Source organism: Rhinatrema bivittatum, chromosome 4, assembly GCF_901001135.1.
Source record: "Rhinatrema bivittatum chromosome 4, aRhiBiv1.1, whole genome shotgun sequence".
NCBI classification, from domain to species: domain Eukaryota; kingdom Metazoa; phylum Chordata; class Amphibia; order Gymnophiona; family Rhinatrematidae; genus Rhinatrema; species Rhinatrema bivittatum.
Window position 1 is genome coordinate 407,630,136 of NC_042618.1, and position 19,669 is coordinate 407,649,804.

Sequence of the window (19,669 nt, forward strand, 5' to 3'; positions counted from 1 at the left end):
GCTCAATTTTGCCGGCGTCTGTTCTCAAACCCGCTGACAGCCACGGGTTCGAAAAATGGACGCTGGCATAATTGAGCGCCCGTCTTCCAACCTGCGGGTCGATTTAAAATTTTTTTTTTTAATTTAAAATTTTTTTTAAATTTTGGGACCTCTGACTTAATATCGCCATGATATTAAGTCGGAGGGTGTACAGAAAAAGCAGTTTTTACTGCTTTTCTGTACACTTCCTCGGCGCTGGCAGAAATTAATGCCAAGCCTTTGGGCAGGCTTTAATTTTTGAAAGAAAATGTGCGGTTTCGCTGCACATTTTGCTTTCTGGATCATGCGGGAATACCTAATAGGGCCATCAACATGCATTTGCATGTTGCGGGCGCTATTAGTTTTGGGGGGCTTGGCCGCGCTTTTTCGACGGGCTATTATCCCTTACTGTATAAGGGGTAAAGCTAGCATGTTGAAAACGTGCAGCCAAACCCAGGCTAACAGTGCGCTCCGGTGGAGCGCACTGTACTGTATCGGCCCGTATGTAAGGAGTGATCCCTGAAATGGGCATGGTGCCACAAGATTGGAGAAGGGTGATAGTGATCCCGCTTCACAGAAGTGGGAGCAGAGAAGAGGTTGGAAACTACAGCCTGGTTAATCTTACCTTGGTGATGGGAAAATTAATGGAAATGCTGCTGAAAGAAAGGATAGTCAATTATCTTTAATCCAATGAGTCGCAGGATACAAGGCAACATGGTTTTATCAGAGGAAGATTATGTCAAATGAATCTGATTAAGATTTTTGATTGGGCGACTAAAGAATGAGATAAAGGATGAACATGGAGAAATCAATATTCAAACAGAAAATGTGATAATGCCTCTGTATCGCTTCAAGGTGAGACCGCACCTTGAATACTGTGTACAATTTTGGTCGCCAAATCTCAAAAAAGATATAGTTGCGAGGGAGAAGGTACAGAGAAGGGGAACCAAAATGATAAGGGGAATGGAACAGCTCCCCTATGAGGAAAGACTAAAGAGGTTAGGACTTTTTATCTTGGAGAAGAGACGGCTGAGGGGGGATATGACAGAGGTGTTTAAAATCATGAGAGGTCTAGAACGGGCTAATGTGAATCAGTTATTTACTCTTTTGGATAATAGAAAGACTAGGGGGCACTCCATGAAGTTAGCATGTGGCACATTTAAAACTAATCGGAGAAAGTTCTTTTTTACTCAACGCACAATTAAACTCTGGAATTTGTTGCCAGGGGATGTGGTTAGTGCAGTTAGTATAGCTGTGTTTAAACAGGTTTGGAAAAGTTCTTGGAGGAGAAGTCCATTACCTGCTATTAATTAAGTTGACTTAGAAAATAGCCACTGCTATTACTAGCAACAGTAGCATGAAACAGACTTAGTTTTTGGGTACTTGCCAGGTTCTTATGGCCTGGATTGGCCACTCTTGGAAACAGGATGCTGGGCTTGATGGACCCTTGGTTTGACCCAGTATGGCATGTTCTTAAAGCCATTTAGATGGATAACTCATGAGTTATTGTGGCTATGGTTATGTACTATGGGAAAAACCCTTTCCAATTAAAGCAGTAGATCCTTCTATCTACAACAAAATTTAGTCATTACTATATTAAGCATGAAGATTCACTAGGTCATTTTGTCTTAAAAAGTTCCCAAAATATAGGGGTTGATTTTACCAGTCGGCACTGAATATCGTGGTAACTGATTAAATTTTAAGGCCCATCCCGGGAACGCCTCCAACCTGGCCCCCTTTTCACTCAGCTAACTTTCTGCAGCTTGGGATTTTAACTGCCCAAATTAGGGCATTTACAAAGAACAAAGAAACCAGTCATTGGGCCATCAGTCTCCCTCTCATTTACAATTATTTGAGTGTGTCCCACATGTCTATTTCAGTGTTCTTGGATTGGCATCAAATTGGTGGTCTATAAAATGATGAAAAGAGGAGGCAAAGAGAGACTGTGGGCCTGTTAGCCCTTTCCTGCAGAGGCCAGCAAATGGCTTTTACATGCTAAAGACTGTTGGTCACTGCTGACTGGGGGTTGGATTTGAACTGGAAACCTAAAGGTGAAGCACTTACAACAGGTCATGGCTGGGGGATACATCTCTGTACCATCCAATTCCCCAAAATCTGTAACTTTGGGTACTAATGATAGGGCAGGAAATCAAGCTAAATAAATTGAAATTAACTTTAACTCTTTTCCCTCTTAATTTTTTGTGAAAAAGATAATTTATTATGGCAGCAGTGAAATAAGGAAATAATTTGTGACTTATTTTTCAGTGTTGTCTCTCATTAAATAATTTCCTTGTACTGTTCAATTGTGGGTTTTTTTCTATAATGATAGTCTTTGAAAAGGTTCTTCCTTGAATAAAATATAAATGGAAATCTTGCTGCATTTGCATAGATTAAAGGTCCTTCAGCACTTGTTCAAGCAGAACAGGGCTATTGATTCCTTCTTTTTTTTCTTTTTTAAACACTTAATGCTACACCATGGAGACAAGGTCTGTGAATAAACACCTTTGCAGTTGTATCTGGTAGGTAATGCTTTGCTTGAAAAATAGCAAATGGCATCCTTCAATGTTCCAGTGCCCACAGGATACAATAAATTCAAAAGCTAGAGCAGTGCTAATAGCCTATGTTAAGCTTGAAGCCGGTTGAGTACTAAGACTTTCAATGGCGAAAGTGATACCGTACAATAATGTAACTTGAAAAAAAAATCTCAAGCATATTTGTGGAAATGAAATCCTTTAAGCCATTTCACGCTGCTGCTGTCTGTCCCATCTTTCTCCATTACTTGAGGCCAATATTTTAAACACCATTACAATATCTAAATGTTTATTTTTATTTATTTTATTTTAAAACATTTGTTACCCATCCTTCCAACTTTCAGGGTGAGGTAGAGAGAACAAATACAATGGTTAAAATACATGAAAACAAAGAAATAAAAATAAAGTAATACGATAACACATTACCTTGAAAAACACAAATAAAGGGCTACACGACGTCGTGAACATGCAAATCAAATTTATTTTAAAACATGTTCTGTTTAAAAAAATGTTTTCCCCTTCATATTCCTCCCTCCATGATTTTCAGTTTTAACTTCTCTTGCCCAGATAATTGCATCCTTAAGGAAAATATGTTTTTACAAGATCACTGCATTATAGAAACTTGAGGCCGTGACTTTTAGAGGTTTACCTGATCTTCTGTCCTAGAGATGAAAGTTCTGCTGGTTGTTCTGACACTTTGGAATGACTCAAAATGAGTACCAGTAAGTGAAAGAGTGCATTGCTTTTGCATGTTCAAGATTTCTTTGACACGCACAGTTTCATTTACGTTACAATTCATTGATTATTCTTCCTGCTTCAGCGGTTGCAACATCATGGTGTCCCCAGTGTGGTTGAATGTTAACCTCCCCATGCTGTACAGGCTCTCAATTTCAGCCAATAAAGGGGTCATCCTCATCTCATAGCTGAGAAGCGATTACTGATGAATGATTATATGGACACCTTTTGCCAACAACTTGTTCAGTATATGGTAAATTTTAAAAGAGAGAGAGAGAAAATCAACTCCTCTTTTTAGAATTTTCATCACTTCTAAAATCAAAAATTCTTTAATGATGTCAGTTGTACAATTCTTACCTCTGAATATGTCTGCAACACCACAGCCCCAACCCACCTCCCGAAAACTCACCCCAAATCTGAGTGCCCCCTTACAATGATCCACATATAGAGTATCAGACTGAGCTCTATAAAGAGGAGCTCTCTCTCTCTCACTCCCCCCCCCCCCGATGTTCACCAGAATCCTGCGCCTAACCAGGAGCTGTAGCAATTTGACGCGCTAAGATATATGCGCAGAGCTGCAGACATGCAGGCGTGAAGAGTATTTTATAACCTATGGGGTTTGCATAGGCTTGGCGGTGCGCACAAGCCCCGGGACGCGCGTATGTCCCGGGGCTTTCAAAAATGGGCGGTCCGGGGGCGTGGCCAGGGGCGTTGCAGCGGTTCGGGGGCGTGGCGGCGGTCCGGGGGCAGTCCCGAGTCCTCCGGCACAGCGGCCTGTGCCGGGGGTTGGCACACCGGCAGCCGGCTGGCACGCGCATGTTAGGTGCGTAACTCGAAGAAATAAGGTAGGGGGGGAAGGAAGGGAAAGGTGGGGGGGGAGGGAAAGGTGGTGGGGGGAGCTAAAAAAAAAGTTCCCTCCAAGGCCGCTCCGAAATTGGAGGGAACGGGGAAAGCCATTGGGGCTCCCCTTGGGATCGGCGCATGCAAGGTGCTTTGCGCGCGCTGACCCTGGATTTCATAACATGCGCGCGGTAGCGCACACATATTATAAAATCAGGTGTACATTTGTGCGTGCCAGGTAGCATAAATGTACCCTGCGCGCGTAGGAATTAAAATCAACCCCTATGAGTGTAGGTTATAAAATGACACTTATTTTTGTGCACGGCCAGATATGTGCATTTATAGGCGCACGCGCGGCCCTTTTAAAATCTACCCTTTAGTGTGGTGGAAGCACCCAAGCTATAGGTGATCACCACCAGACCTCTCCCTTCTCGCTTCCACGATGGCCCAGAAGCACCATTTTGGGGCCTGCACACTAAAAGTTTTGCATTTAAGAAAAAGGCTGTGAAAGGTGGTGGTGGTGGAGGGGTAGTTTACAGAGTTGCTTATGCACATATAACCCAGTTTTAAGTGGCTCTTTGAAAATTGCCCCAGCTGATATGCATGTACAAATGTGTGTGTAACCCTATTACACGCAGACTTTTCCAAACACTCACTGTAGCCAATTGGAGGAGGGGGTGCGGGGGAAGCTAGGATTTACACGCAGACTTTTCAATTTTCAAAATTTGCACGTAAGTTTGCGTGCAGAAGTTACGCACTGCTAGAAGCAGGTCCAACTTGTGCGCATATTTATTTTATTTATTAATTTGGATTTATTATCCACTGTTTTGAATACATGATTCACCCAAAGCGGTTTACAGTATCATTAGAATAGGAGCAATGATCAGATGTCCACAGCAGCTTTACAATTATCATGTGTGTAACAGTTTAAAAGAGCAGCAAAATCACATTTTACTTTGCAATAAAATGGTGCACCTCAGAACAGAATTTTATATTAAAACATTAACTAAACTCTACAACCACACAGTTGTAGAATGCAAACGATTTACTCGAAAATGCAAAACTATAGCAAAAATGTTCATTTTCAACAACATATTTCAAGCATTTGAGGCAAATGCTGTAGTCTCGTTTAATGCCTTTGTGTTTCAGGTTTAGCAGAAGAGCCAGGGCCTTAACTGCCTCCTGAAATGGGAAGAGTCCTGGATTTTTCGGATCTCTTCTGGGAGAGTTCCAGAGGGCAGCTGCTGCTCCTGAGAAAGATCTGTTCCAGGTGTTTGTTCTTTTGATGACAGGATTGCACAGAGGATCCGAGTGAGTATCTTCATGGTCTGGATGGCATACACACAGACAGTCTTTCATGTGAGTAGATAGGACCTTCACCTCTTGGCGCCAATCTTTGTTATTGACGGTACTGGTAACCAGTATAGTTTTGTAGGATGGGTGTGATGTGATCTTATGTTTTGCATTCTCCTATCAATTCTAGCAGCCTTATCTAAGTATTATTTGTTTGAGTATATGGGGATTTTGAAGAACATATATCAAAGCATATATGACAGCGAACTGGCGAATGATAAGCCTTGGAGTGCTTTATTTGAAAATGCCTGAAGCCCACTGCGTGGCAAGAGACATCAGATATATTTTAGCACTAATTTAGCTCTGTCATGTTTGTTGTAAGTATTGTTAAATGATTGTGATCTGTGAAATTTGTTCAGCACCTTCTAAAAAAAATTAATACTAGAAGTCAAGTAAGAAATTTCATTTTCATTGTCCACAAAGTTCTTTGCAATTTAAATGTCAATTGTTATAGCAACTAGAGCCACTTTTATCTCTCTCATTTTATCCATAAAATTAACTTTAAAGTCATACTGAATGGTATACGCTAATGCAGTGGTTCTCAAACTTTTTTCTGTTGGGACACACCTGATAGATAGTTCCCACATGTGTGACACAGTGAACACATGACAGTCACAGGGCTAACCCCACCCCCACCAATGGGTATAAAGCAGAACTAGAACATTCCCAGTACAACTCACCATACAAAAAAAAAAAGATATTCTGGTGTTATCTCAATAACAGCAAGACAAACTCCCTCTATCAGGTGCAATAGCCCTACTTATAAAAAGACAGCAGTTCACCACCAATGCATGACCTATTGAGAAAACACAACAAATAAAACTGAAGCAAATGCCTACATGCTAGTGAAATATCTCATCTCGGTGTTATAAATACAAAATCGACCTTCACCAAGTACAAAAAGATCACAAATTACAAATATGGAGATAGAAACTGGAATGGAACCCAAAAAGGCCACTCTGCATGCAGTGCGAACCTGGAGAAATGGAAAGAGAAATATAGCACCTAACATACGGGCCAATACAGTAAAAGCCACTAGCGCGTCCCTAGCGCCTCTTTTTTTTTTTTTTTTACAGGAGCTGGCGGCTGTGAGTGAGTTTGACAGCCGACGCTCAATTTTGCCGGCATCGGTTCTCAAACCCGCTGACAGCCACGGGTTCGGAAACCGGACGCTGGCAAAATTGAGTGTCCGGTTTTTAACCTACAAGCAGCGGGCCAATTAAAAAATTTTTTTTAATTTTAATTTTTTTTAAATTTTAATTATCTATTTATTGAATTTTCAAACATTTTTACAGGACATACTGTTCAGAATTATGGCATTCACAATAGTAGGGGAGAAGAAATTGAATGTAAACAGGAAAAAAGATAAATTATGAAAAACAATTTACATCCCCACTATTACCCACCTTATAAGAAATAGGAGAGACATTTATAGAAACAAGAGCAGAATCAAAGGAAATTTTTCACATTATTATAAAACATAATGCTTCTGAGTTACCTATGCGTATATCCATATTCCTGTTTCCCCCTGAAGCTAACTGGAATGAGAATTAAGGTACATACGTAGTTGGTCTGGTTCTTTAAATTTATACCTAGAATCTTTATATGAAATTAAACAATAACATGGAAACCGGAGCAAAAACTTTGCCCCTCTTGCCAAAACTTCCCCCTGCATTTCCAAGAATTTTTTCCTTCTTAACTGCGTTAATTTAGTAACATCAGGGAAAATTTTAACCGGATATCCATAAAATTTTTGAGTTTGGTTCCGAAAGAACAACTTCAAGATTAAGTCTCTTCTTTTTTTTTTTTTTAAGTTTTAATTATTTTTAACTTTTGGGACCTCTGACTTAATATCACTATGATATTAAGTCGGAGGGTGTACAGAAAAGCAGTTTTTACTGCTTTTCTGTACACTTCCCCGGCGCCGGCAGAAATTAAATGTACGGCTTGGCTGCACATTTTACTTACTGAATCGTGCGGGAATAACTAATAGGGCCATCAACATGCATTGAAAACGCACGTCCAAACGCGAATTAACAGTGCACTCCGCCGGAGCACACTGTACTGTATCGGCCTGACAGTCCCAGGATCTGCAATAATGCACACAAACTAATCCACACCTGAATTATGGAACACACTCAAACAGTAACAATCCTACCTATAAAATGGCAACACTACAAATATAAAACCAGGCCCTAAACACCAATACACCTCCTATTAGGAAAATGGAAAAAGTCAAGCTGCTATAGATTCTCACACAGAAATACTTGTAAAACTTAGGGGCAGATCTTTAAACCTGCGCGTGGGCGTAGATTTGTTCGCGCAACCTGGCGCGAACAAATCTACGCTCGATTTTATAACATGTGCGCGCTGCTGCACATGCCAAGCATGAAATTTGTGTCAATTTCTCAGAGCTACTCTACTTTTCTCTGTGATCCAACAGAAATAATCCTAATGATATTTCCTGTGAGGGTTTATAGCTATGTTATAATAGCCAATTTCATTTCTACATTAGTTTTGCAGGTCAACCACTCAATGGACAAGGCCATTGTTGTCTTTGCCCTTTTTGACTATATTCTGCAAATAGAATGAGATCAGAAAAGCAAAGGACCTGATTGCCTCAAGCAAGAAGATACAATGCACTCTCTGAATGAAGAGACAATTGTGGTGCACAATCAATATCCAAAAACAAATTTGTTTTAAAGTACCTTACACATGTTAACGCTCACAGGAACATTGCCATCTTAGAAGCACAGAGGAGAATGAGCCGGGGAGGCTATAAAGGCATTTCTCTGATTAGTCAGCTGAGAATGACTAGCTTTACACTATATATTAGCATCACATTTACAACCCACAAACAGCGGCTACTGAAAGTGAATACAATGCACTGTGTGAGGCTTGGCCCAGTGAAATTAAAATATGACGGACTTACCCAGCAGACTATTTTACAATCAGCTGGTAAAACTTTACAAGGAAGTGATTGCAGCGTTTCTTTGTGATCAATCTGAATTAAATATCCAATTTCAGTTTCTGGCTACAAATTAAATGCTTTGTTATTACTGCACAAAAATCAAAGATAGATTTCAGGAATGCTTAGGACAGATACAGAGGGCAGATTAAGTATAAGGGAGGGAGATGACCAGAGGCTGAGTAGGGTTGGCTATTACACAGTAGATGTAAGAATTGTTAAACTGGGTTAGACCAAATGTCCATCTAGCCCAGCATCCTGTTTCCAACTGTGGCAGGTAGCAGGTGCTTAGAAGAACCATATAAGAAATGTGTATGGGTAAGGGTATGTGTAGAGCTATCCATCTGTTGCCTTTTTTTTGCAAACAGCAATTTTAGCATACAAACTTTTTTATTTGCATGTTTTTGTATAAATTCAACCCTGAGTGACTGTGATGCAAAATTATGCAAAGCAGCTCCTTAACTATGAACGCATAGTTAAACTATGCGTGAAAAATGCTTTGCAAATGCTATTTCACAAATAATTTTAACAATATTTCAGGGCGATGTAGTTAAACAGTTTTTGATAAACAGTGTAAAAAAAATGGATACTATTTTCCTTCTGGGTTTATTTGCATATAAAGCCTAAAAGCAAAATAGCAAATGCTAAATATGAAACAGCTTATGAACTTCTGTGAAGTCTGAAATACTTTAGCACGCTGGCCTGTTTCTCTGAATATTTTCCAAGATGTGCGATGTTTATTCGATAAAACGAACATCATGCTCTATTCAAATACAGAGGAAGTAGGTACTATTTTTATGACCTTTTACAGTATGTCCTTTTGGCTATTCTTTAAATCAATACTACTACATTGTGTTGGGTGTCAAAACTTGGGATTGTAAACAAATGTAGTTACTGAAAATACCAATTAGAAAAATCTTGGTACAGTGACAGATTCATCTGTAATGGTCATCTCGATCTTCAGACAGATCAAAGTGTACAATATAGGAAAATCTGAACTCTACTTTCAACGGGAACTGCAGGCTCTCACCTCACGGGGTCGCATTGTCTGGCCAGATAAAAGTACCACAATCAATCTGAGACAACTTAATGTGAAGAGAGCTCAGTACAGTTGCTGCCTCCCTATGCTCATTGAAGTTCGAGTTTTATCCGTGGTTCTTCCGTGCAGGTCACTGCAGCTTTCTTGGAGGCCACTTGTTATATAGAAAATTACATCAAAGCAACTCAAATGCAAGAGGTGGGGGGGGGGGGGAAGGAAGGATGCGTTGGAAGGCCCTCTCGGAAAGATGTGAAGGCACCTCCATCTTCCCCAGCGTGGTCTACAGACCTCTGAATTACCGGTACATGGGTAGGTCAGCAGCAATTCATCCTACCAGCACAGACACAGACCAACACTCTCCCTCCTGCTCACGTCCCCCTGCATAAACCTGCACAGTTTTTTCCCTCCACACATCAGGTAACTTGGGAACCCTCACCAGCCTTGAGGGTAGGATGGAGGTGGCTGCAGAGGTCACTGCGGCAGCAGCAGCAGCAGCAGCTGTCTCCCCTCCCCGAAGCCCTGGACCCCGAGTCAGCTGTGTCGCAGTACCCAGTACTACAGCCTGAACCATGCAGCCATCCCTGGAAGACCATTTTATTTGCTGGAAGAGTTCTCCAACTCAACTTACCCTGTACCTGGGACACATTAAAAACTAAGTATTGTACCAGCAGTAATTTCTCTTATTAAACACTGCATCATGGTCACACTGGATCCCAACCCCTTTTTCTTCCTTTAACTGTAGTGAAGTTTTCATGTTTTTGTATTATTTCCTTCCACATCATAATAAGACTTGGCTTGGATGGTTCTTCCAGTAATTTAATTTAATAGCCTTTTAATCACCTTTCCAGAAAAGACTGCCCAAGACCCAGTACCAATGAAAAGATTGAAAGCACAGTTGCTACTATAACAAAAAGAGCACCTTAATGGCCCGCTGGTCTGTTGGGAGCCTGCAGTGGCCGTAGTAGGCCTCACAGCAGATGATTTCTTTAACAGTCCCTGTCTTTTTCCTCATTTGCAGCTGGAGCAGTGCTTGCCGTGACCCCTGGGTCTATGCAGGACGACTTGACAGGATACTAGTAGCTGATGTGGGAGGCAGGCTTTTTGTGGTCTTAGTCGTTCTTTCCAGGGAGGCCTGGCCATGCAGCAGTGTCTGTGGCCCAAAAGCTAATCCCAGGCTCTATCAAATCTGAAGCTTTTCATCTCTAGTTATGAAGAGCCTTCTCCCAGCCTGCTACAAGGGAAGCACGCAGTTTGTCAGTTCTCTCGGCATCTACATGTGATGTCTACATTGCATTAACTTTTGCTTTGGATGCTTGCTGCCAGGGCTATTCTTGTCCAGGAATGCAGGCATGTAATGTGTAATAAAAGCAAACCATCCTCCTAGGGAAATGAAACTATGATAAATACCGCAGAAAGCTGATCTCCATCCTCTTCCCCTCACCATAGCCCCACTTATCAGAAAAGCCGAGAAGGAAAAAGAGGTGTAAAGAGATTTTATTCCAGAGCGTGGCAGCTGCCAGGCATTTACAAGCAGCTGCAGGCCAAGTAATCCTTTCGGACTACACTCAAAGCTTTTCACTGGGTTTTGGATCACAGACACCGTGACAAGGAAAAGTTGTATCTACAAAGGCACAAAATATTCTAAAGTTCGCTGGGCACGGCATACTTGTGATTTTCTGAGGTACTTCTGTATAGCGTTACTAAGTTGCTCCATTTTTTCAGGATTTCCTTATAGTTTTTGCTAAGAAAAGCAGGGATAGAAGTCCATGCATGTACCAGATGAGCCTGTCCTGAAAAGGTCATGAAATCAGTTGGCATCCCTATTGCTATACTGGACACCTCTCAGTGTAGCATTTCAAGATGGCGGGCTTAGTCCTTCATGGACCTGCTTCTCCCTACCTCTTTAGCCTTATATCTGTTCATCATTCTCACTGTTCCCTCTACTCTTAAGGGTCAACGAAAAGGTTGTAGGTGAGAGCCTTTTAGTGGACTAACTTAACACACCTGTGACAAGATTGAGAGTTATCCTCTCGTCATCAGGTCAGTTATTCAAGTAGCTTGGTGAGAAGATTTTTTTTTTTCTATTTTTATTCAGCAGGAAATTCTGTCATGCTTCCTGCCTAAGAGAGCAGAGAGAAGAGAACAGAGCAAAAAGATTTTCCCCTGGAGACTCCCACTGGAGCCTTTATACTGGGAAAGAGAGAGATGATTTTGGAGTGGAAGACGGCGTACATCTGGACCTCAGGTATTGTGGGGATCAGAGAATCCGAAAAGATAGGAGACACAGGTCCCCCTGAAAGGCATACTGTTCCATGCCCTGGAGGGTAAGACCAAGTCAGGACCCCAATCCTGAGGAACATGTTTACAGAGAGAGAGAGAGAGAGAGAATTGAGCATAACTTTGGGACATGGGTGTAACCAGATCTGCTGTAAAGTTAATTTTGGAGCACTCATCCAGAGTGTCCCATCTATTTTCTGGCACCTACACCCAACCATAACTTAACACCTGGTGAAAGCACCCACAGCAAGAGCCATCCCCTTGAGATCTAATTCTGCCCTCCCCCCCCCCCCTTGGAGAATCCACATCCTGGGGCTGTGGGACATTTTTGAGCACTTAGCCCCAAGACTGAGTTTGACCCCTGCACTTCTCAGACTGTCCAGAAGAAGGGGCTACACTAACAGTCTTTTTTTTTTTAATTTATTCACAAGAATGCATAAAATAGAAAAAAATAGAAAATTTAACAAAACAAACAAAAAAACCCCCTCACAACAACCATTCATCCACATCCACATTCATACACACATATACTAAGGCTTCCACAGATTCAGACCCATCAAAAAGAATACCCTAAAATCTTCAAACAGCTTTGACTGACAATGGTAAAAGTCTGCCAAGCTCTAACAATCTTTAGCTAAAATTCGGTGTGTGTATAAGACATCCAAGCGTTCCAGCTGCATCCAGTCTGACACAGATTGAAACCATAACAGACTAGAGGGGATTTCTTCATGGAGCCAAAATTTCAGAATGCAAAAGTGTGGTATCAAAACAACTACATAAACACATTTCATAAAAGCGCCTAGTTAGGGGCAATTGAAATGAGGATGATCCTAATAATAGACCACTACAAAAAGCTGGACAAACCACAGTTGCCTTCTGAATAATAGATAGTACTTCTTCCCAGTATGGATAAACTTTAGAACATAATAAGAATTTATGTACTTAAAGGTGAATTTTAAAAGTACGGTGTGCGCCAAAACCGGGAGATTTGCGCACAAGTTGGGCCGGCACGTGCCGAGCGGATTTTAAAAGCCGCCCATGTATGCGTGTATCTCCCGCTATGCGCACAAATGAAAAGTTCCCAAAAAAGGCAGGGCTTGGGCGTTCCTGGATTTCACCTTGAAATCTGCGGGCACACCAGGGTCCCCTGCTGCCTAACTTTGGAAGATGAGTAAGTTGTAAAATAAAATAAATCCAGGCAAATCAGCGGGGTTTTAAACATCGGGGCTAACGAGGGAGAAGGGAGACAAACCAGGGGAGTTGGGAAGTCCTATTCCTTACATGGGCGAACTGGGTAAATTGGTAATGGCAACAGCGTGTGTGTCTTTTAAAATCCCCCTCCTTAAGCGGTAAGTGGCATTTGTGCATCCTTATGCGCGTCCACTTAAAATCGTGCACATATCTGCGCGCGGTCTGTCTATTTTATAACATGCACGCTTAAACACGCAGATGGCTGTGGGCCAACTAATGCACGCACATGTGCCGATTCGTGCACCTGTTTAAAAGTTACTGTCTAATGTCCCATTCTCTATTTTACATCTAATGCAGAAATCAGTTGGGGTAAAGCCTAATTTACAAGCTTTCACTGCATCAATGTAACTGTGATGCAAATTTTATATAGCATTTCCTGATATTTTGCACCCAATGAAATCTTGGCAATATTCTCAAAACGTGATACCACATCAACAGTAGTAACTTCAGTTTCTATAGCTTTAGACCAATAAGATTCAGTCTTCTAACAATTATGTCTTATACTTGAGTAAATGCAATTGGTACCAAAAGAGTGACATTTTTTCAACTGGACCGACAGATCAGAATCAGCCACCTGCAGCATCCCCAAAATAGAAAAAGGAGCAGCCTTAGATTCCAACAAATTTGATGTACAATAGCAATATACTCTTGAAATCCATTCCCAAACAAAACAAAGTTGACATACCATATTATAAAAATGAAAATCAAGCATATTTAACCCTCCCAATTTCTTTGGTCTCCTTAATTTAACCTAACTTATTCTCATATCTCGTCACTTCCAAATAAATCAAACCACCATAGATCGTAAAGTGGTCACACCTTTAGCCCTGCGCTAACATGGTAGCATCTGCATACGATATAAAACCTTAGGTTTAAGAACCATCTTAAATACAGCACATCTACCAAAAAGAGATAATGGTAATTCTGACCAGCCCAGTAATTTTTCCTATTTAATATCAATCAGAGAACTTATATTCAAGTTTATATAACAAATTACAATTTTGTGGAACATAAATTCCCAAATATTTAATCTGTAAATCTGCCCAACTGAAAAGACTATCCCCCGGCCAATTAGATCTAGTCTGCGCAAGGAAAGGCTTGCCTTCGATTTAGTAAGATTAATCGTCAGTCCTGCATACCCAAAGTTTAGAGGTGCAAAATCCAAGACTATGTTATGCCTTTTCCCTTCCACTGATTACAAAACTCCTAGGCATATCAAACTCAACCTATGCTTTTGTTTACAGTCCTTCTCTGGGTCAGGAAGGAATGTTCTTCCAAGATGTAAAGCTGGTTACAGATACAGCCGGCATTTTTGCTTTGCCTGGAATAATGCTATAGACACTGAGCTATCAGAAAATCAGAAAGGTGGACTCAGTGGAACTTTGGTCTTCTCTCAGTCTAGCCAAGTATGTAACAATCAGTGGCCCACTTTCTTTATCACGTGGTCACATCGGGGGTAATTTTTATTACAATCTTCCTAAATTAGGCAGCAAAGACACATGCTAGCTCCACCAATTTGCAAAGCCAACTGACAGGCATAAGTCAACTTTGCCCACACACACTTTTACACCTGCCATTATGTGTGTGGAAAAGTTTCAGGAAATTTTATGCACATACATTTGAAAATGCAAAACCCAAACACCGCTCCAACCTCCTAGGAATGCCTTTACCCAGTCCAGGTAAACGTACGCACCTACAGGAATAAGTTTAGCTGCGCATCAGGTGGCTCATTTTATAACAGGCCATTTTTTGCGGGTACAGCACCATTTTACCTGCGCAAATGCCTATGAGAATTACCCTCTAAATGGGTCTCTTAGCTGTCAGCCTTTCAGCTTCTATCAATCAATTTCTCCTTTCAGTTCTTATCTTTCTGCTAGGTTGACAGGGAAAGACGATGTTGGTTGCTAGAAGACCAGACAGAACTGCAAGAGCAGTACAAAGGACTTCCTCAATGTAATTATGGTTTGTCATTTAAGAGTCTGGTTTGTTTGTTTTAATTGTATTTTTGTTTTTATATTGTGAATGTTACTTTTGTAAATTGCTTAGACCAAACATGTGTTAAGCGATTAATACATTTTAATAAAATGAAATGAAAGTCCGAATTCTAACACTACATCAATATCCCTGCTACGGCCATATATTTTGAAATCTCTCATTACCAATCTTTTTTGGTATTTTTGCAACCTCATTCATGTTTGTCACATCATGAAAGCTGCAACTGAGATCCTGCAGTCAGCGAACCAGCACTTTTACTGAAGCTTTCTCCTCTGCAAGGGGAGCAGGTGCTGGGATTTCATTTCTGTGATTCATGCTTTTGCAAATGGCAATGGGGCTCAAGTCATTTTGAAGAGTAATGTATTTGAGCTGATATCTCTGGACTGTTTTACTTGGTCTACATGCAGAATTAATGCTTGCATCTAACTTGGGCTTTTTCATGAATCTGAGCATATGGTGCATTGATCCAAGCTTCTTTGAAAGGGTTCCATGGTGCACCTAAAATGCAAATGCTACCATTTCAAAAAGAATATATATTTCAAAATCATAGTTATAAACATTTTATTTATTTTAAATCACTACTTACTCACTTAAAATCAAATAGAACTCAAAGTGAGGAGTAATACCAAAACAGTAACATTATAAATACAAACCAAATACTACAAATGCCAACAAAACAATTCATATAAACAAAATTCATAACAAAACTACAACAAACAATAAAATATTTATCAATTATAGCATCCTATGATGATATCTCTCATCAACATAGATTGGAGCACTCTCCCAGATATAAAGGAAAATGTGATTGTGCAAATATTGTATTTTGCACTTCTATATATTAAAGAACCTTGAAAGAATATCAATAAACAATGCTAATTCTTTAGTATTCTGGAGGTGCTGTGCAGACTTGCCTCTGTGCATCTTCTGATCTGTGTTATCCTTACTCTTCAATTTTTTTCTCCTTCGCCAACTGACAAATATATCAAACTGAGCGATGGGTTCCGAATGTGGAGAGATGCCACCTGTCAGATTCATTTAGTTTACAATTTAAATCATGAGATTAGCGAGAGAGATGGGACGTTTCAGTGTGACCAACCGAGAAACAGTTGCAAAGTTAATTTGCCTAGTTGAGCAGGCTTAAGGAAAATGAGCAATTCACGGAGTTCAGTCTTCTGATTTCCAAAAAATAATAATCCAGAGAAAAACTGAAAAACAAATTGGGCATGTGGAGCTTTTTCAGTCGCAGGCCCCCTACTTCCTAGCTCCCTAATTCCATTCCAGACTATCTAAGGCAGATTACTAAACAAAACATACCTTTTCTCCATTGCATTTGCTCCACCTCTTAAATCCATCCTAAAACAGCCCTAGGCACTCGCAAGCTGCGACCATCCAGTATTCTTTGCTACTGTTTGTCTTACCGAGACTGTTGTCTCCTATTTTTACTGTTATTTTATTATGTTTTTATCTCAATGTGATTGATTCCTATGTTGTTTATTATGTATATTTTATTCTATAAACCGTTTTGTCAAACATTTGTTGTAAAGGCGGTATATAAGCAATTTTAAATGAAATAAATAATTCTACTGCAGGCTGGGAAAAATCCCTTCCTGACCCAAAACATGGTGATCAGCAGGGCAGGAAAAGTTTCTAAACGCCAAGTCACCTAAAATTTGAGGCCCGACACTACCCCACAGCCTGACAGGAGCTCCTGCTTCCTGCAATATAGAAACATGATGGCAGAAAAAGATCACACAGCCTACCTTGTGTGCCCATCCACATCAACTACTCATCTCAACAATCCCTTCCGGGCTATTGCCAGCCTCAGCCCCGGGGAGGGGGGGGAGGGAAGGGGGGAGATGCTGAGGCTGCAGAGAAGACAGAGAGAGGGAGGAGGAAGAGGAGGTGGGAGAGAAAGAAGAGAGAACAAAGGCAAAAAGTGAAAAGAACAAAATCAGCAAAAATTAAAAATTAAATACAGAGTGATAGAGGAGCTGGAGAATAGTCCAGGATAAAAGGAATGGCAATTTAATACATATGTAATCCTCCTTTGCAGGGGTTACCTTTGGGTGCTGCAGGGTTGGGAAAAATTGACTGCAGACCCAGATCACGACTCATCCAGTGGTCGACAGCTTCTGCTGTAAAGCTGAATGGGAATTCACATGGTCCACCCCGAGTTTTTGTTTCAAAACAAAAAAACAAAAAAAAGACAATTTAGAGTCCTCCAAAACAAAATCCAATAAAAGGTGGAAAAAAAAAAATCAGCGCAACAGTTCACAAATTCAGGAAAAATAAAGTGCAGTTTTTCTGACTATTCCAGCAGTTCAAAAATAGTCTCTTGAGTACAGTCCCAATGAAGACTGTTCTCTCTCGGGTCTCCAATACGGCCTTTTTCCTTCCACTGAAGAATGGGAAACTAACCCTTGTCTCTCACTCAGTGGCAATAGACTTCTCCGGACAAGAATTAATACTCCACAGACTTGGGGCACTGCTCCTGCCAGCTGTCCAGGGTCCTTACCAGAGCGAGTTTGCAGCTCTCTCCAGCGGATCTATTAGTGCCATCATATTTGACACCTCCAAAATCCATCCCCTTTGTGGGGGGAAGGACCCTGCTCACACCCCTTTGGAACCTCCAGTTGCTGGAAAGTTCAATATTTTATTGACTAATACACTACTGGTGAACTCAGAAGAGGGTCACACACGACATAGGAAGGCAGAATGCCGAGAGAGAGAGAAAGTAAATATGGAGGAAAGGAAATTGGTGGAAATAGAATCTGGATAAAAACTGAAGAACTAAGAAGAGAAAGGGGGAACGTTTCAGACTGTGCTTTTTACCCACGAAGTTTACACCCGTTTTAAAAGAGAAAGTAGACAGACAAAAAAAAAAGTACCTTCTGAATGGAAAATGTTCAAGCCTACGAGCCCAACTTTCAAACATCTACAGTACAGCATTTGTGCACCCAAGTGGATGTGGAGATTAATGCAAGTATTTTATAAACTGTGCGGAGGGAGCTGCAGAGTTTATGTAATTCTGGTTATTTCTGCTCTAAAAGCATGTCACAAGGTTCAGAACATGCGAGTATTTCCAATGCAAGCAAGCGCATTTCTCTACCCGTTTTATAAACGCACGTGAATATATTTTACGCACCAACTATTTGTGACTTTGAGCAAATAAACACCCAGAACTAAATGTGGAGGAAAGGTGTTTTTTACAACGTCCATGCCTATGCCATTTTGAAAATACTTACCTGCATGCATGCATATTTGGAATCAGCAGGTTGCCAAAACCCGTCACTCTGAGCCTCCACCAGTTCACCCAGACCTCACACCCAAGTCTGATTTCACTTGCGGGACTGATTTAGGAGGTGTAAAAGTGTACGAGTGAGTTCAGTAATGTATATGCCTATATCTTACACAATAGCAACTCCTGCATGTACTTTTGAACCCTGCCTCGGTACAACCCTGCACCGCCGCATTTTCCTGCTCTGGTAAAATGTGCTCTCGTCCCCGAAAATACACACGATGACATATACAGGCATACATGCTACTTACAAGCAGTTCTCCTTTCAAAATTCACCTTAATGTTCATTATTTTCCTCCCCCCAAGGATCGCCTCCTCTGAACATGCCAAAAATTATGTGGCGCACCGTACATACTCTTAGCTGCGCTGCGGGAGAGCAGGTTGCAAACAGCTAATTTACATGCATAACTAGCTTGGAACATTGTCTTCAAAATGTGCATATGGCTTGGGAGAGGAATTTCTGGTGGTAGAAGTGATAATGCCTATCAGAGAGAAAATCCAATGGGAGTGTAGATCATTTCGGGAATATAGATCATTTTCATACCTCTGCGTCCACTGATTTGACCCTAGTGGCTTGCAGATTAAAACTGTACTGAGGCAACACTACACGGATGCTTAATTTTCACAGAAGAGCACTACAGTCACCCAAAGTGCAACGGTATCGGTGGCCTGCTCTCTTCAAACTTTCATAATGAAAAGCAACAAAGTGAACTGCACATGCATGAAACAGTGCCTCAGCCTTAAACTAAAGCACAGCAGGACTGTGAAAAGCCCACCTCCAGGGGTTCCAGAAATGTGGGAACCCATGCTTGATGCTTCAAAGAGCACATCATCACATCAAGAAAGGAAAACCATGCACTGTCACACTTTTGTCTGAGCAGTCTAAGCATGAGATAAAGGAAAGAAAGTTGTCATACTACGGGAAGATAAACTTCATGTGCCATATTAGTGACTGGTGCGTGTTATTTGGCGTAGCGCACACTGGGCCCAATTTACTAAATGCCTTTCTCCCATTCTCTCTGTATGGGAAAAATGCTTAGTGAATGAGGCCCGCTATTTGTCGATTCAGTGAGCAAAGCCCTTTCTGAAAAGTTTCTCTCCGTCGCAGAGTCTAAAACTGCGTGCAGTTTTGCGCATGTGCAATGTTATTCAGATCCACAGCTGTTGCAATGCAAAACCATGCCCAGCAACTCGTTAACTATGAGCAATGGGGCAAAAGTGCATGCAAAATAGCCTTTGCAGGCCCGATTCTGCAAAAGAAAAACTACAGGGAGGTGTAATTATTTCTTTCGCAGCAAAGTTTCAGGCACAATTTTTCTACAACTTCCTGTTCTTGCGTGGAATAGCTTCACATGAAACTC

The 19,669-nt window shown here is 41.0% G+C and overlaps 1 protein-coding gene across 6 annotated transcripts in view; it reads right to left on the minus strand.

Moving 5' to 3' along the window:
* Nucleotides 1-19,669, minus strand: part of PDZRN3 (PDZ domain containing ring finger 3) — a 395,777-nt gene that overhangs the window by 48,459 nt on the left and 327,649 nt on the right. The window contains exon 1 of one of the 6 annotated variants that reach the window (XM_029601104.1): nt 3,199-3,324. The exons of the other annotated variants lie outside the window; for them this stretch is intronic. Within the exon in view, the coding sequence (XP_029456964.1) occupies nt 3,199-3,300 (102 nt within the window). The 5' untranslated portion in view covers nt 3,301-3,324. Of the gene's footprint in view, nt 1-3,198; nt 3,325-19,669 lie in introns of those variants that run through there. 6 annotated transcript variants of the gene reach the window in all.